General features: G+C 37.7%; 1 protein-coding gene across 1 annotated transcript in view; it reads left to right on the top strand.

Annotated features, from left to right (window-relative positions):
* The window catches only part of Gbe1 (1,4-alpha-glucan branching enzyme 1), a 241,182-nt gene that overhangs the window by 40,324 nt on the left and 181,895 nt on the right, over positions 1 to 18,963 (top strand). The window contains exon 2 of the mRNA XM_005345231.2: positions 3,641 to 3,810. Coding sequence (XP_005345288.1) covers positions 3,641 to 3,810 — 170 coding nt within the window. The remainder of the gene's footprint in view (positions 1 to 3,640; positions 3,811 to 18,963) is intronic.

Below are 18,963 nucleotides of genomic sequence, written 5' to 3'. Positions count from 1 at the left end.
TTGAGTCAGGCTTTGCTTCTTCTGGTAATACAGCTGAAAGGTTACCTACAGGTTCATGGATAATTTACCCCTGTTTCCATTAGCTCCTGTAGATACCAAGAAAGGAATGAGATCGCTAAGCAATCATTGTTTACAAATCTTCCCCCGCTCCTCATAAAACCCCGCCCCCTTCTATAACAGAATGTTTGTAGGTCCAATCATGAGTCAGTCTTGTGCACATACTGAGAGCCACTCTGAGTTCTTGGGTCTAAAAGCCTTATCAAGTGGGACAATCTGTTGTATTCAGTAGCCCTCTAGCTCTTCCTCTGGCTCTTACATTCCTTCTCCTCTCTCTGGTGACATTCCCTGAGCCTTAGAAGGTGGTGAGTCGGGGAGGCGAGGCAAAGAGAGGTAGTGGTGTTATAGATGTCCAGTTCAGGGCTGACATTGAACAGTCACTTATTCTCAGGCCTTGGACCAGTTATGACTCCCTGAATTAATTACTGCCTACTGCGATAGAAGCAACCTCTCCAACCTAAACTCACAACAGCACTAACCTCTGGGCATACACGGAAGTTACTGAGACTAACAGGCTTTTAACTCAGTACCAGGTGTGCATTTGCACCTGCAGAGCAGGCATCAAATCTAGTTAAGAAAATAGTTGGTTATCAGCAGGCTCTTCTTGCTTGGTACATGGTCTTTAGCATGTGGGGCCTGAGGGTAAGGCTGTTGAAGGCCTTTCTCATCATCAGCCTGATTAGCATCTTGGAGTACTCTGAGACTTGGTTAGCAGAGAGAATGCTGCTAGCTCCATTCCCGCTTGATTTCTACATTTCTTATAATTAGACTATTCAGCACTAAGGCCCTTACCTTCAGGTTCTGATGGGCCACCAGGAGGAATTGCAATAGCCCGTGCCTGGCTTCGATTTTTATGAGCCCGAGATAAAATATGGTAGTAAGACTGTGTGATGGGGGAATCGTTAATGATTTATGGCACAGGTGACCCTGACAGGTCCCACAGTGGGTTGGAGACAGACAGATACAACATGCAGAGAGAGCTTGGGTATAGAGAGTTTATTTAGTGGGTACATGAGGGTGTGAGAGAATAGGAGGTATGGAGGGGTGGAGAATAGGTAGAGAGAGAAAAAGAAGAAGCATTGTGATCAGCTTGCCTTGGAGGGAAGTGGGAGATTGGGAGATCAGGAGTGGGCAGAGCTTGCCTCTTAAAGAGCATGTCACCCAGGTGACAGGGCAGGTCAGCGTAAGGAAGCCAAGAAAAGAGGGGGCCAGCTCCAAAGAACCCTCACCGACCACCATCTCAGTGATTCCCTTCCTGTAGCTGTGCTCCACCTGCTAAAAGTTCTCACATTGGCACCACCGTCTGGGGACCATGGTTGAGCAGATGAGCCCATGGGGAACATATTATATTCAAAATGTAACATACGGCATGCTCTTTTTTTTCAAATACAGATTTAATTACTTACAAAAAGCTGCCACTTAAACCTACTTTTCTTGTTTTTTTTAGTTACCTCCTTTCCTTGTTTGTTTCATTTTCATTTTGGATGCTTATTTTTAATCTGTTTAATATTTTGTTAATATTTTAACTAGTTACTAATTACTTGTTAATTATGCAATTATTTGTAATTTTTAGTTATCCTAACTTCTCAGGTATTTTCCAGCAGCACATCTTTTTTTTTTATCTTTTTCTTTTCACATGGGTTTAGTTTGTGTATGTGTGTACAGGACTTAAAACGTTTTATAGGAGTTGATTCTCTCCATTCTTCATGTAGGCTCGAGGGATCAAACTCAGTTCAGCTGGTTTGGTAGCAAGCACCATTTCTCACAGAACCATCTGACTGTCTCTCTCTCTTTAGGTCTTCAGTTACATTTCAATTCTCCTTCTTAGTTGTTATAGAGTTCTTTAGTTTACCTTTGTTGGACTCTTTTATAAGACCACTTACTATATAGTATGAAGTAGATATAGATTCTTGTCTGTTTAACTAAGTTCACTTTGTTTTATTAGTTAGCCTCCATGATTTTATATGTTCCCTGTGTATTTCCATTTAGATTCATACCATCTTTCTGGGAACTTCCTTTTCTTTTTCCCTATAGATTTGCAGAAGATGCTGTGGAGAGATTCATCTTGCTGAAGCACAATTAGTAAAAACTCATAGACAGATAGTGGGTGCAATCTGAAGACCAGAAAAGCAAAGCAGTCAGTCACTGACTCTTACCTTGACCTTAGTCCAACAATGGCGATCCTGCCTGCAGGATGCCTGAGAATGAGACTGAGCTGTCTTCTCCCGTTTTATAATCCTCTCTAGTTCCGGGATTAAGGGCTGCACCACTACTGCCTGTTTTGTTGTTGTTGTTTTTTTTGGCAAGTTTGTGTGGTTCCTGGGATTAATGGTGCTTGGTCTGTAAGGCTGGCCAGTGCAGCTGTTTTACCTTTCTGATTTTCAGGCAATCTTTATTTATTAAAATACAAATGAAATACCAGTACATCTTGCGGTATATCTTTACTTTTTGTGTGAAAGATCTTTGTGCTGACTAGTTTTATGCCATATTGACACAAGCTGGAATCATTAGAGAGGAAGGAGCCTCATTTGAGAAAATGCCTTTTTAATAGGGGCTGTAGGCGAGCCAATAGGACATTTCCTTAATTAGTGATTGATATGGCAAGGACTTAGCCCATTGTAGTTGGGACCTCCTGGCTTTGCGATATTGATTCTTGGGCAAGCTACATAAAGCAAGCAAGTAAACACCACTCCGTCATAACCTCTGTATAAGTTTCTGCCTCCAAGTTTCTGCTCTGTTTGAGTTCCTGCCTAATGTCCTTTAATGGTCATCAGTGATTTAGAAGCCAAATAAACCATTCCTCCCCAAGTTGCTTTGGTGATAGTGTTTCATCACAATTGTAGTAACCCTGACTATGATATGCTTCACAGTTTAGTAATTTAGTTTTGTTGTTTTTTCCTCCAAATTTGCTTCAGATATAAGCAGTGACTAATGAAATAAGTAGAGTTTTTATTGTTATATTTCCTCCTTCCTTCTTTCCTTCCTCCCTTTCTTCCACCCTCCCTCCCTCCTTCCCTCCTTCCTTCCTTCCTTCCTTCCTTCCTTCCTTCCTTCCTTCCTTCCTTCCTTCCTTCCTTCCTTCCTTTTTTTCTTTTTAAATGTGCCAGTAATGATCCTGGAATGCTGGGAATCTGGAGGAGGGTATGGAGCAGCAATAAGCTTGCTATGTCCTTCTCTGCCTGAGAATCTTCAGTTTCCTTCTGTGCTTACTGGCTTTTGTGATGAGGCATGATAAAAGTTCTTTCTGTGCTCAGATGATTTAGGGTAAGGGTAGACAAACTGGAGCCCACAGGTCAAATTTGACTTGCCACTCCCTGCTTTTGTAAAATAGTCACTGTTTAACTATGTAAATATAGTCACATAAACAAACCAAACTCTCATGAACATATTATTTGTGGCCCCTTTCTGGCTTCAAAGACACAGCTGAGGGGCTGTGACAAAGAGACCAGAGAGCTGACAAAGCCTCAGGAAAATTTTGTAAAACTTTGCTGTAGAGTAATTTTATTTTCTTGCCGATTTGACTATGTTACTTCCTTTTGGAAGTCAAACTTTCTAACTTCTTTTTTATTGTACTTTCTCAAAGGTATAAGAAGTTTACCCAGATTTTGAGTGACATTGGAGAAAACGAAGGTGGGATCGATAAGTTTTCCAAAGGCTATGAGACATTTGGCATCCACAGAAGTGCCGATGGTGGCATATACTGCAAAGAATGGGCCCCGGGAGCAGAAGCAGTTTTTCTTACTGGAGACTTCAGTGAGTATTTTGAAAGCATTGAAGATATTAATATTTTATTGTTCTGTCATGGCAACTTAATTTGCATGTTTTATTAAATTAATATTAATGATTCAAATAGTTATCTGACTTTTCATCTAGTGCCATAGAACTCACTAAATATTTTACATCATGTGGTCCAGTTGCTTATGCTATCATATGATACGTGTATTCATGAATCTTTACTTTCTAGAATACTAGGCACAAGAAATAGCAGGATATGAGAAAATAGTGTTAGAAAGAGTACTGGAACCTTACCCAACATTGTTGCCATGTTCTTACAAAAGAGAAGATCGATATTGCTGAAAACGTTGACATGGATAGTCTTAGGAGCCTTTGCAGGTGACTAGCTGGTGTCACATTTCTTGTTTATTTGCTGCCTTGTACTGTTTTTGAGTCTTCAGTCACAGTAGACATTATGTCTGCTAGATAGGGACCTCCATCACTCAAATGCTGTTTACCTTTGTCATCTTCATCATCCCTTTCTTTTGACATTTGTACTGTTACCTATATTAGACATAGTTAAGAGTACAAACAAAAGTTCAGTGTCAAGCAACAAGACTTCTTAATTTGTAGTCTATGGTTGGAAGGACCTAGAGAAAAGCTGTAAGACAGCATGTTATGCCTTATGCTTGGAGGATAAGCAAATCCATAAAATAATGAGGAATAAAGCTATGTTTTGAAAATGAAATAACTGGATAAGGCAGATATTGTCAAGCAGTCTTTGATATCAGCAAAAGAAACAAAGTGATCATAATCTTTAGTATTATAGAGGCATATGCTATGTATGACTTGATATTGTCAGGTTGAAATATTTTGCATGATATATTAATCTATAGACATTCTGGAAATGCCAATGGTGTTTTTCTTTGGGTTCACCTTATTATTTAGCTTTTCTAGGATTGCGAACTATAAGCTTAGTGTCCTTTGTTTATGGCTAGAATCCACTTATGAGTGAGTACATACCATATTCGTTTTTTTGAGTCGGGGCTATCTCACTCAGGACAGTGTTTTCTATTTCCATCCATTTGCATGCAAAATTCAAGATGTCATTTTTTTTTTTTCCCCTTGGTTGTTCTTTTTTTTTTTTTCAGTGCCCCATTTTTTAATTGGGTTAATTAGCATTTTATTTTATTATTATATATTTATTTATTAAAGATTTCCGTCTCTTCCCCGCCACCTCCTCCCATTTCCCTCCCCTTCCCCCAATCAAGTCCCCCTCCCTCCTCAGCCTGAAGAGCAATCAGGGTTCCCTGCCCTGTGGGAAGTCCAAGGAACCCCCACTTCTATCCAGGTCTAGTAAGTTGAGCATCCAAACTGCCTAGGCTCTTACAAAGCCAGTACGTGCAGTAGGATCAGAAACCCATTGCCATTGTTCTTGAGTTCTCAGTAGTCCTCATTGAGCATCTTCAACAAATTGTGCTGACAAAACTGGATGTCAACCTGTAGAAGAATGAAAATAGATCCATATCTATCACCATGCACTGAGTATGTGTATATGTTCCACACTTTCTTTATCCATTCTTCCATTGAGGGAAATCTAGTTTGTTTCCAGATTCTGGCTATTATAAATAATGCTGCTATGAACATAGTTAAACAAATGTTTTTGTAGTATGATAGGGCATCTCTTGGGTATATTCATAAGAGTGGTAAATGCTGGTTCTTGAGGTAGGTTGACTCCATTCAAACCACCATGGTGGTGTCTTAGGGTTTCTACTGCTGTGAAGAAACACCACGGTGGCCTCAACTCTCATAAAGAAAAACATTTAATTGTGGTGGTTCGCTTATAGTTCAGAAGTTTGATCCATTATGGTTCAGTGGTGTCACCTACAGTTCAGAAGTTCAGTCAATCATGGTGGCTAATGTGGCAGCATGCAGGCAGACATGGTGCTAGCTACATCTTGATCAGAAGGCAACAGGAAGAAGACTGTGACACTGAGGGAAGCTTAAGCAAAATGATGTCAAAGCCTGCCTCCACAGTGACCATTCTACCTTCAACAAGGCCACACCAACTACAATAAGGCCATACTTCCCAATAGTGCCATTCTTAATGAGCTTATGGGGGACCGATCACATTCAAACTAACACGGGTGGCTAAGTAGTTGCTTGTATCAATTAAAAAATATAGAACTATGTGTGTGTGTATGTGTGTGCCTTATATAAGTTTTTCTATATGTGAGTTGTGCCTTAAAGAATTGAACAGAGCAAAAGATGGTCACGCAGGCCACCTAGACCTATGAAGCCTGGGTCTGGAAACCTAACTGGGGTGGTGAGGAGAAGAAGAAAGGATAGACACACAGATATATTTACAGAAAATCTGGGGTTAGGTGGGTTAGGTGCACTTTGATGGAGTGGTGTCACCTGCAGCAAGTTGAAACTTGAGCATGTTTGTTCTGTACGGCACAAGGGCAGGGGATGGCTAGCTGGGGTCAGAGGCCTCTGCGGGGGAACAGTCTCAGGCAGCAGTCACACAGGAGGAGGAAGCTGTAGTTGCTAGGTTTTGCACACATTGATCTATTTTTGGTAAACAGTTATACTTGCATTCATTGCCGACACACATTCAGTCCAGAACGGGAGAAAATCTTCGGCAGTTCCTTTGAGCCTTAGCTATGTGGGGAAGGCCTGGCCAATTTCTCATAGGTCTGAACCTTCATTCTTCACATGATGGGATCATTGCAAACAATACACAAATCAGGACTTCACTAGCTCAAGACATTACTCATTCCCTACAGCATGCCTTTAACTCCAGCATTTCGGAGGCAGAGGTAGATAGTTCTTTATGAGTTTAAGGTCAATTATGGGCTACATAGGGAGTTTCAGATGAGGGTTATATAATGAGACCTTGTCTTGAATAAAAATTAGAATTTAGAAGAAGTTTTAGGTTTTGAATAAGGCAGAACTGTCCAAGAGAAATAAAATTTATCTCCCTTTCATAATTCAAAAATTTTTGTAGTAATATGAAGTACAAGAACACTTTAATGAGTTTTTATAATATTTTATTTAGCCCAATATATAAAGGTATTATGAAATTGCCATATATTGGTTTTAAAATGCATTGGCAGACCCTTTTATTCTCCTTTTGTACCATGTCTTTGAAATTGGGTTATCACAAATTTGATCACAAATGCTACCTTTTCATGAGAGATACGTGGCACGCATTTTAATTTAACAAAATGATCAGTTTAAGAGTCAATTCACAGACCCAGAAGTTTTTCAACTTAGTTAAAATTTTCTTAGAAACTGACTTGAGTAACAGTTTTAAATATTAAGCTTAATAAAATAATAAAATTAATGAAAATGAAATTAACATAAAATTCAGTTTCTCAGTAACCTTAATGAATCTTATTTCAAATTCTCAATAGCCACATAAGGAACTAGATTTCTTATTAACATTTAATTTATAACCACCCAGCACTCAATTTTATGACTTTTTAAATTTCCTTTTCTTATACTGTGAATATTTTTTGAGAATTTATTGATTGAAAGTATTCAAGTTGAAGTCCCCCCCCATTTATTTATTTTGTATGTGTGCTGGTATGTGTGTGTGTCATGCCATTCTTCTGACGGTTAGACAGTAGTGTGCAGGAGTCGATTCTTTCTTTCTACCTAATGGGATTAAACTTGGATCTGAGGGCATGGTGGCAAGCTCCCTTATCTACTGTACCATCTTACTGGCCTTCAATAACACTCTCACCCCCAGAAGTAGTATTAGAATATCAAATAAACTGATACTGGTGTTTTATTTTCTACCATATTCATGAATACTTTTCATAAATATCAAAATATAGGTAAGAAACTATGAAATGTACATGCTGAAGCTATAGTTATTACAAGTCATGATTTATTAAAGCTACCAGTAGTGTTTGAATAATAAGATTTAAAATTTTTAAGTAATGTATTTAAGCTTAATGCTGAACTATTAAAAGTAGTACAATGATTGAAAGAGTTTGTTAGGTGAAATTAAAATTGTGTGGTTGTAGGATGAGGTCCCCCTTGTTCTTCCTGGCCACCCGGCTAGTTTAGCCCCGAGATAACCTGCTAGTTTAGCCCCGAGATAACCTGCTAGTTTAGCCCCGAGATAACCTGCTAGTTTAGCCCCGAGATAACCTGCTAGTTTAGCCCCGAGACAACCTGCTAGTTTAGCTCCGAGATAACCACACAGAAACTGCATTAATTAAATCACTGCTTGGCCCATTAGCTCTAGCTTTTTATTGGCTACTCTTATATCTTAGTTTAACCCATTTCTATTAAACTGTGTATCACCACGAGGTTGTGGCCTATTAGCAAAGTTCCGGCATGTCTGACTTTGGCAGTGGCTCCATAGCGTCTCTCCGTCTCTCCTACTCTGCCCTTCTTTCTCCCAGCATTCAGTCCAGTCCTCCCCACCTACCTAAGTTCTGCCCTATCAACAGGCCAAGACAGTTTCTTTATTCATTAATGGTCATCACAGCACACAGGAGACTCCCACATCATGTGGTCCATGTTTTAAAATATGCATTTTTTGGTGTGTGTGTGTGTGCATTTACTTGTGTTTTACACTGAGATGTACATGTGGATGTCTAGGACAAGCTGCAGTAATCTGTTCTTTTCTTCTATCATGTGAGCTTGAGGAATCTAACTAGGGTTTTCAGGCTTGGCTGCAGGCACCTTTATTGCCTGAGCTGAGTTGCTCCATAATAGTCTTATTTTAATATAAAGAAGTCCTGTGCTAAATTTCTCTTTTTGCATTGAACTGATTTTTAAATCTCCACCTCTTATGAAATGTATTTCCTAATTATAATTCTTTCCATGTCCTGGAGATAGCATGTGTTCTACATGATTTTTGATCAACCAGAATTTATTTAATGGTTAAGGTGATGAAGATCATCAGATTTAGTCAGTGAATCTCTTTATATTTAACTCTACTGTAGGATAGTAATTCTAATGGCATTATGATTAAAATCAGTCACGATTAAAAATATTTTAGAGACATAAGACTATCAAACCAATTAATTTTTAGTAAATGGGAGAGGGTAACTTCTTTCTATGCCCATCTTGACAGGGTCTCATCTCAGGGTCTGTGCTTGTGAGATATGGCTTAAGAGTTTTGCCTTTAACCAGCAGCAGCTACTCTGAAGCTGGGCACGGTAGTACAAACCTGTTACTCTCTGAAGTCCGATGTTGTAGTGTACATCTGTGATTTTAGCAGGGAGACCATGGGAATTTGGTGTCTTATCTGGATTCCCCCAGTGAGACTGTCTTAAAACAACAGGATGAAACCAACCAGTCAGCCAACCAACAGACAGGAAGAGCAAAATGCTTTAATCGGGATGTAATTCAGTGGGAGCTGCATTGGCTCCTCAGTGGAAACTCTGGATGACGTCTCCTGCACTGCAAAAGCAGAACCTTTATAAGTCAGAGACAAATTTATGAGCATGCATTGAAAGGGATATTTATTTCAGTGAGTGTGTGCGGTAGCAAGTAAGCACAAGTCTAAAACACAGAATTTTATTGTTGGGAATAATCTGGCTCAGATACACCCTTAGAAACATTACCTGGGACTGGAGAGATGGCCCCGAGGTTAAGAACACTTCCAGAGGCCCTCAGTGCAGTTCCCAGCAACCACATGGTGGCTCCCACAACCATCTGTAAAGAGATCTGGTGCCCTCTTCTGTCATTCAGGCGTACATGTGGGCAGAACATTGTATGCATAGTAAACGAACAAATCTTTAAAAAAAAAAGACATTACCTAATCACACCCGTTTCCTTACTAAAAGATTCTGTTTTGTTTTGCTTTTTAAATAAATCTTATCTATTTTTTACCCCCCTCCTCAGACTAGTTGAACAAGAAGTTACATTTTTTATTTTCAGTATTTTTTCAAGGCAAAGATTATTAGAATATCTTATTATAAGTCTTCTAGTGTCTATATTTATGCTCACAATGAAAAAAGTAGATGTTAATAAGCTCACAAGTTATGTTCGATTTTAGATTTGGAAAGCAAATAAAATATTGTTCGTGGTGGGTTTGTTAATAAAGATAAAAACCAGCTGATAAATTGAGTCAGTAGCCAACTCATCTGGTTCTGTGGAGTTAACCTCTAACCACATCCTGATTGCTTTAAATTTCCTTTTGTTTTACTTTGTCATGCAGCAAGAATTTGACTTGAAATATTACTTTTTTTGGCCTATTTTCAGGGATTAAAAAACAAATAATGAAACCAACATAAATTTCCTAATGTTTTTATGTAGTAATTAACGAAAATTTCTTCTATGCTGATTTCATCAAACATTAAAAATCTACAGCAAAATATTTTACATCTGTTAAGTGATAAACTAATTATATTTAGGTAACAAAGAAAAAAATAACAATTTACTTTTATCTATGTGGTTAACTATTTAGTTGTAATAATTTTTGAAATTAAAATTTTAATTAAAAGTTTACCTTAAAAAAACCCACAAAAATAAAAAAAACAAACGAAGAAAATATAGACTAGTTTGGATTGTATAGCTGAGAATCCCAGTAACTCAGAATGCTGTAGCAGGTATCAGAGATTCAACTATCAAAATGAAATGAATGAAAGGCTAAATAAATAAAGGGCTGGGATATGGCTCAGTGGTAGAGTGCCTGCCTAGTACATTAAGGCTCATTCATCTTCACGTCTCAGAATTGCAAGAAAAGAATATGCATCCTTTAATTTTGTTTTATGGAAAATTATTCCTGTTTTAAAAAGATTGCATAAAGTGTTTTATAATCAGTGTCCTGTTTTATAATCAGTTTAGAAATTAACAACTCTTTACATTTCTTTGTTTTTCAGGACTTAAGTCTTTCCTTCCTTCCTTCGTTCCTTCGTTCCTTCCTTCGTTCCTTCCTTCCTTCTTTTTTTTTCCTGTATGACCTGAGAATATTTTAGGTGGATGTGCTTTGAGAGAACAAACTTAGTTTTTAAAGAAGTACGTTGTCATGAGTTGGTGTTTAAAATGAAGGATTTGAAAATGGAGTTGAATTCTGTAACCATGTATCTTCATGTGGCTCAGTTGGAGACAAACGTCATATATTGATCATGCCTGTCTGGCTGTGTTGTTTTGGGCCCTATTTTACAAATGTGAAGTATTTCAATGCTGTATTCATGAAGGGAAGATGCATTTTAAATGCTATTTCTTGCTGGAAAATTACTATTAATTTCAAAAGATAGTTGAACCTCATAAAAGTTAATATAGTTTATTTTGTCCAAACTGAGGAAGTCTAGCTATTGCCCTCCATCATATTTTAAGCAATTTAATATTATTTATGTGTGAGGATGTGGTTGTGTGTGTGTGTGTGTGCTCGTGTGTGTTTGTGTGTGTGTGTGTGTGTGTGTGCGCGCGCGCGCGTGTGTTTGTGTGTGTGTGGCCAGACGACAGCTTCCTGGTATCTTTTTTCCCCTTCAGCCTTAGGATCTGGGGAATCAAATTTAAGTACTCAGAGTTGTATAATGTTGTATAACATTCACTTTTTCCCTTGGAGCCATCTTGTATTTTAAAAACTTCTTGAAGAAAAAATTCACATTTTACACAGTACATTTGTTGTCTTTGTTTGAGAGAATCCTTTCATATTCTTTCAGTCAATTTTTCAGAGCCATGTGTGCAGGCCGCTAATTGCTGCTGCCACCACCCGAAATGCATATGGGCACTGCCATCCTTTAGCTCTGAAACAGGGCCAGTGATATTGAAGTTGTCTTAAACATTGAGAGGTTTTTTTGTTTGGATGAAATAATCTTCCTAATTTTATGGAGTATCTGAAATAGATTCTATATTAAAAATAAATAAGTGGTTCAACATTATAGTTTGAGAGGCACTGATCTAAAAGTTATAGATTATGTTGATTGGCTTGTAAACATTTTATAATTCAACATTGCAAGTCCAACATCACTTGACTTTGTATTATTCTCCTTCTCTAATCGAGGATGGCTCCAGCCAAGTTTCACTGTGGTGTGGCATTTTTACAGCTTTCAATGACAAAGCCTCCCTTTTCCATTCATGTTGGCTTCGGCTGTCAGCTGTGGCTCTGCCCAATGTGTCAGACTCTTTATGGAATCCAGGAAATGGAGAAATATCTTCTTGGACCCTGCTGATCTTCTGAGAGGGGGACGATCTGTGATTTGCACTTTGTTTTCATTAGTCAAATAATCTGGACCAGCCCTATATCAATGAAGCATGGAAGACGAATAGAATACTCTTTTATGGAGATGCTCATTAAGTTGAGGCAAATAATACTGTTAGTTACCTGTGCCTTAAAGACAAGTTTTGTCCCAAAACATTATGTTACATTATCTTGTTTCCATGGCAATATGGCAATGTCATAGAATGTACCTGTCCAGATAAAGACTATTTAATCACTATACCATATTATCTTAAAGAGCACTGTTACATGTATGTTTTCTCGTTGACCGGAATGTCATTGTATATATGATCCCAGAAGATAGTCATACTTTTGTATATTAAGTGTAAACTCTGCATACTTCACTTGTCTCTGATATCATTTTTTTTAAATGACAGAAGGGAACTGGAGAGGTAGGGGAGTGCACCACTTAGACTGCTTAGAAACGTCTTGTTTTCTAACTTATAGATTCCAATGGAACTTCAAAGGAATCCATTGCCTGGTAGACATTTTCAACTCACTGTGACTTTTCTGTGTATTGTTACATGATTTACCTTTAGTTTGCTTATTGCAGTTTTGATGTTTCTATAAAGCAGAGTTTTAGGGCTATTCTGGGAACTGCTTGGCAGAGGGGTGGCAAATTGCTAGCTGGGTCAGGAAAGCCTTAGAGTGCTGCTTACCCAAACAGTGTCCCTGCTGAGAAATGGCCTCTGTAATGTGTGTGACTCTAAAATAAGCAATCAGCAAAAAGGCATTTTGTAGAAAGTTTTCGGTACTTTCTCTTACTTTCCAACTTGATGATGGTTCTTTAGCCACTCTTCTGTTTATTAGATTTAGTGAATTAGCTTCTGCTTCACGGACACAGCTCTAAGTAATGTTGAGTGATTCACACAGGACACTGAGCACAGCAAGTGGATTGAATCTTTCCTCCTGTTACATGTATGCAGTCTGCGTCTACCTCTTACGTTTTCTGCATATTGTGAAGTGAGCACTTCTCCTTATCCACCATCCCATGAATAATAACTATTCTCATTATAATTCTGTGGCATGATATTATATAAGATGATGAACTTTGAGTATGCCAGTAAATAAACTTATCTAGTATCAGGAAAGTCTGAACAAGGATAACTTGGGAGAAATAAATTGTGTGCAAGTGAGATGAGAGAAAGCTGTATATTTAACTGAATTTTAAGTGCTATTTATTTTGCATTCATCTTAAACCTTTCATTCCATTTTAATTGAAATGAAAATGCAAGCCTTAGAGGTTGCATTGCATTTATTGTTTCTGTAAGTCAGGATGGCTTGAAATCCTTATAACAGATCCATACTCAAAGGCATGATCTTAGTGTTCTTTAGAAGATGGGTGGATATATACTTATATTTTATGTTAAAAATGTTTATTATTTATATAGTTTGTACATGTATATATTCATGAACGTGTATTTTCCTTGCCCTGTTTTAACTAATATTTTCATTCTATGTACAGATTTATACCCCGGTTTTGCTAGATCGCAGAGTCTTGTTGGAGCGCTTAACGGGATTATATTTATGGAGACACATCCTCCCTAGGACTTTAGAAGATTGCTGTTAGAGACCTTAATGCTGGAAGGGAGATTTTGAACTGCATGACATAAGTAGTAATTTTCTATCATCACATTGCCTTTTTATAACAATCCTCTTAAAAATTTATGCAGTGTGGATAAGATAGAATTTCCTGTTAGTTTTTAAATTTTGATATTTCTCTTGCATTTAAAGTCTATAAACTTTTAAAATGGTTTGTTTTTTAGCAATTGTCTAGTGAAGCATTTACAACGTTTGTCTATCAGAATGTCTTTCTTAAGCTCACCATTTGCCTACACAAAGGTACATTATTTATATTATTCTTGTATTAATTAAGAGCTTTCTTAGAAGAGTGATATTTTACTTTACAATAGTCACATATAGCCATGACTGTGGCACATTTTAACATAGACCAACATTTTCAGGCTCTTGATCACATTGCTGCTTTTCCTTTTATCTTTGAATGAAGAAACTGTCGCATATTATACACATTTAAGAAAATTTCAATTTAAGTTGTTGGTGTTTTCATTCTTATCCCACAGATAGCAAATGGATTAATATTATTTTGCCTTTTGGAAATGTTTGCAGAAATGTGGCTTACCTGTCAAAGGTGGAGAGCAGGGTTTTCTTCCTCCTCTATGCACCAAATGACGTTTCTGCCATTTTCTGTGAAGCCTTGAGGTTTCCTGCTATAACTGGCTTCTCGTCTCATTCTCTTCTCCAGCCTGCCTTCTTTTCTCTAATATTGTCTTGAATTCTTCTCATTTGAAGTTCTTTTTTTTTTTAACTGAAAATAGATTTTTTTCATACAATGTATTTTGATTTTGGTTTCCCCTCAGCTGCTTCCAGATCCTCCTCACTTCCCTACATACCCAAAATCCTCATCCTTTCTTTCATTTACTGGACTACACACAGGCATCTAAATAAACAAACAAACCAGCAAAGGAAAAACAAACAAATGGAATAAAAGAGAAAAAATTCCAGAAAAAAACACATTCAGATGCTGAGATGCACACAGTCACACATGTAGAAAACCCATAAAAACAAAAATCAGAAACCATAGTATGAAAACATAGTATCAGAAAACATAGTAAAATATCTGTATGGAAAGAAAAGTGCTCAGGCAAAGCATTGTGAAACAAAATCCTTCCAAAATACCATTGAGTTCCTTTTGTGTTGGCCATCTACTGCTGGACATGGGGCCAGGTCTTAAGTGTGGCTTGTATATCCCATCAGACTTAAGGAGACTGGGCAGCATGCACAGGTCTAAGCCATATTGGGCCCCAGTTGTAGAAGGGAAAGTAAACAGATGCCCTTATCCCTAACCCAGAAGCTATCTCTAATTGATGACAGCTCACAAAGGAAAAATTAGTTTTTACCAATGGCGTCTCACTGGGTACACCGACTACATTCGAAATTCTTATCAACCTTGCTCGTGCTCTCTCTCCTTCTGCTCCTGATTTGGACCTTGAGATTTCTTTCCGGGGCTCCAATATGGGTCTCTGTCTCTTTCTCCTTTCATCGCCTGATGAAGGTTAATATTCAGGAGGATGCCTATATGTTTTTCTTTGGGTTCTCCTTCTTATTTAGCTTCTCTAGGATCACGAGTTATAGGCTCAATGTTCTTTATTTATGGCTAGAAACCAAATATGAGTGAGTACATCCCATGTTCCTCAGGGCAGGGAAACCTGATTGCTCTTTGGGCTGACGAGGAAGGGGGGCTTGGTTGGGGAAGGGGGAGGGAAATGGGAGGCAGTGGTGGGGAAGAGACAGAAATCTTAAATAAATAAATAAAATAAAAAAGAAATTCTTATCAACCATCTTCTTATAAAAATATGACAGTATTTTAAGACACAAATAGAGTTTTTTGATGGGGAGGAAGAATAAAGGTAATTCCAACTTCATTGTATTTAGGCAGTCTTCACAAGCAATTGCAGATATATGAGTTTTAGTTTAGATTTCCAAAGTCCTTCTTCTCATGATTAATTTCTGAGAAAAATGATTCAGTCATCTTAGGTGCTTGTAAATCAGTAGCAGAAGTGCCTGAAACCTTTTGTTTAGGGACATGAAAATAGCTACATTTTCTCAGCAATAATGAATGTCTGTAAACATTGAGATACTTGTTCAAGAAGTCACTACCAAGCATCCATGGGGAGAGACACAGATGATACATTTTCTCTTAATTTTCGTTGCCTAACATTCATCCTCACTTTTTGTGTTCATTTTTAACCCTATCAGAGTAAAATGATATTCTCAGAATCTAAATTTAATTTGTTTAAAGTGTATGTGTTTTTAATCCCACAGGATGAGAACAAAGCCATTACCACAATTGGGTCAAATTTTAAGCAAGCTTTAATTCAATTCTGGTCTGGATGATGGATTCTGGCCAGGTCCATTGCTGGATTCCCAGAAAATGGGTGCAAGTCATATTTTGCAAAGGCTTATAAAGGCAAACCCATAAGGCCATTATATTTCCCATCAGATATTGTGATATATTCCCTTCCTGCTTACTTTCCACCTACATCCAATTAGAGGCAAGCATTCATCCTGACATAATTCTTGCCCAAGAGTCTCCCACCTACATGTGATTTAGTACATCTGGTGCATTTGAATCAAACTTGTTTAGGGGAATGAAACCTGTGACTTGTTATCTTCCATAAACAATAGTCTCCGGCATTTCATGAAGTATCTGTCCTTGGGTAACAGGGGTTACAGGTTAGAGGTATTTTTGTTTCATTTATCTTGTAGGCACAGTAATTAAGATCTGAAAGCATAACTTTCACTTTCACAGTATTAGTTAGGCTTTCTATTTTTTCAATGAAACACTATGACCAGAAAACAAGTTGGGAAAGAAAGGGTTTATTTGGCTTATACTTCAGTATTGCTGTTCATCATAGAAGGAAGTCAGGACAGGTACATGGAAGTAGTAGCTGATGCAGAGCCTATAGAGGGATGTTACTTACTTGTTTGCTCCCTATGGCTTACATAGCCTGCTTTCTTATGAGGCCCAGCAACCAGCCTAGGGATGGTACCACCCACAATGGGTTGGGCTTTCTCCCCTCAATCACTAACTAAGAAAATTCCTTACAACTGGATAGTATGGAGGTAGTTTCTCAACTGAAATTCTCTCTTTTCTGATAACTCTAATTTGTGTGTCAAGTTCACATAAGACTAGCTAACACAATGTGTAATATGCTATATGAATATTATTATGGTCTAATTACAGAGCATTTTGTTATTTCTTTCCCAGACCCCATAGCTTTTTTTCCTCCATGTAACATGTGGTGCTTTTGTGTCTGGTTTCTTTCATTCACTTAGCCTCAGGTTATAAGATCCTTTGTGTGTGTGTGTGTGTGTGTGTGTGTGTCATGTACTAATCCCCTGGAATTCATTCCTCTTTGTGCCAAATGATAAGTTTGTGCACTTATTTCAGCCAATCGACATTTGGATGGTTTATACTTCTGTCTATAGTGAATAACACTGCATGAAAATTGAGTACTGTGTGTGTGTGAGAGAGAGGGGGGTTTGTTTGAAGTTCTGTTGTATTGTCTTGATTATGGCCATTTTCCTAGTCTTCTCTGCGCTGTTCTATTTTTTTTTTTAACCTGCATCCTTGATCTCTGCATATGTGGAGTTGGTTTAGTGAGGACACTAGTGGCAGAATGGAACACCGGAGGAGTACTGGCGTACATTAGATTTCTTACAAAACAACAACCTCCTTTTTTGGCAGCAGTAGGCAATAGTAGAACTTACTTTTCTCTCTATAAGCAGGTAGCCCTTGTCTCAAACTACTACATGGGTAAGAGTTTCAATTAGACAGCGCATGACTGAGTAAATGTTTCCAATACTTTATTTTGGTTCCAAAGTTGATGCCAAGAAAATAATGATATGAAACAGGATCATACAGGATCCCTAGTCCTGAGCTAGTCTAAGAAACTAAGAGGTTCTTCTGGGTTGTTCCTGGCATGGTGAATTTGAGATTAGTTAGTATTGTCCACAGGTTTCTCGGAATGTGACTTCAGAGAACAGACCATTAAAGTCATTTCTTAGATTAGCTTTTTGGAAGTGACCTCACAGTTAAATGGTATTACATTATGTTTTCAAAGGAAGAAAATTGTTTTTGGTGGATGGGTTTCTCTGTTACCAGACAATTTAGTGCGAATGAATATAGTCTAAAGAGACACTTCTGCTTCTCTTTGGCTATCAGAACTATTTAAAAAATGGACCACATGAAATTAGAATTTACTCTGGAGTGCTATACAGGGAGAATGAAGAACTGGAACTTCTTTACTAGGGAGGCACGTGCTTCCTGTAGAAAGATTTTACAGCTTCTCTGATGAACTTGCAGGAAAGTCTGATCTTGGTGGAGAGAAACTTGGCCTTGAGACTTTGGTGGCTAGAGAAAGCACACTTTGGCCAGATTCCTTACCTGTTCACGTCTTTCTTGCTTTCTGTATAATCTGCTTCCTGTCAGGATCACAAGATGGAATTGGGTGGTGGCATCCCACTTGCTAATTGGACATATTGTTTAAATGTGCTTTCTTGCTTTTCACTATTAATTTATCCCATTTAATTAGGCTTATTGAAGATGGGTGCCAAACCCTTTGACCCTCAGGTTTAGTGACATCTCCCTTTCTTCTTTCTTTTCCTTCCTCCCTCTTCCACACTTCCTTTATGTTACTCCAGCAAATCTAGACTCTGATATGGAAAAGTGAATGAATTTCAGGCTTCCACAAAAAAACAAACTACTGGCTTCACATTGTTTATCTGGGACTTCTAGAATATTGTTAAGAAATTTATATAAATTTTTTATATATCTAAATCCTACATAAATTCTATTAAATTTATTTTGTCTTAATTTTTCCTATAGCAACAAAAAACTCTGAAAAAATGGCTGTGTCATAAAGTTATCTTAAATTTATCAGCTAAATGCTCTAATTATTATGTAACTAAAGTACAGTTGCATATAGAGAATTTAATAACTTCATTTTCATATTGCTCTATATTCTTCATCTTAGCTATCAGTATTTATTGTCTGTGTGCCAAATACTATACTATGTATTGGAGATTCTACAGTGTAAGTAAGAGTAAAAAATGTTCTTATCTAGTAGGAGAGCGAATGAATGGTAACTTCTTAGAATAAAAAAATTATTTGAAAATTTGATTCTAAGTTTTTGTTGTTATCAATATGTGATGTTTTATTAAAGATACATTTTAAAAGCAATTTTTATTAGATATTTTAGGAAATAATTTGTTTTTTCCTCATTTCTCATTACTTTATAAATAATACAAATCAAAATTCCTACTTCTTCCCCTCTTCGCACTTCCCTCCTGCTTACCTCATCCCCTTCCCCCCCCAACCCCTCCAGCCCTAAGAGAGGGCCAGGCATCCTGCCCTGTGGGAAGTCCAAGGCCCTCCCCCTTAAATCCAGGCCTAGGAAGGTAGGATCCAAAGAGAA

This window comes from Microtus ochrogaster, chromosome 2 (assembly GCF_000317375.1).
Source record: "Microtus ochrogaster isolate Prairie Vole_2 chromosome 2, MicOch1.0, whole genome shotgun sequence".
Taxonomy (NCBI): domain Eukaryota; kingdom Metazoa; phylum Chordata; class Mammalia; order Rodentia; family Cricetidae; genus Microtus; species Microtus ochrogaster.
Note: the sequence above shows the minus strand (reverse complement) of the source record. Positions and strands in the feature narration are given on the sequence as shown.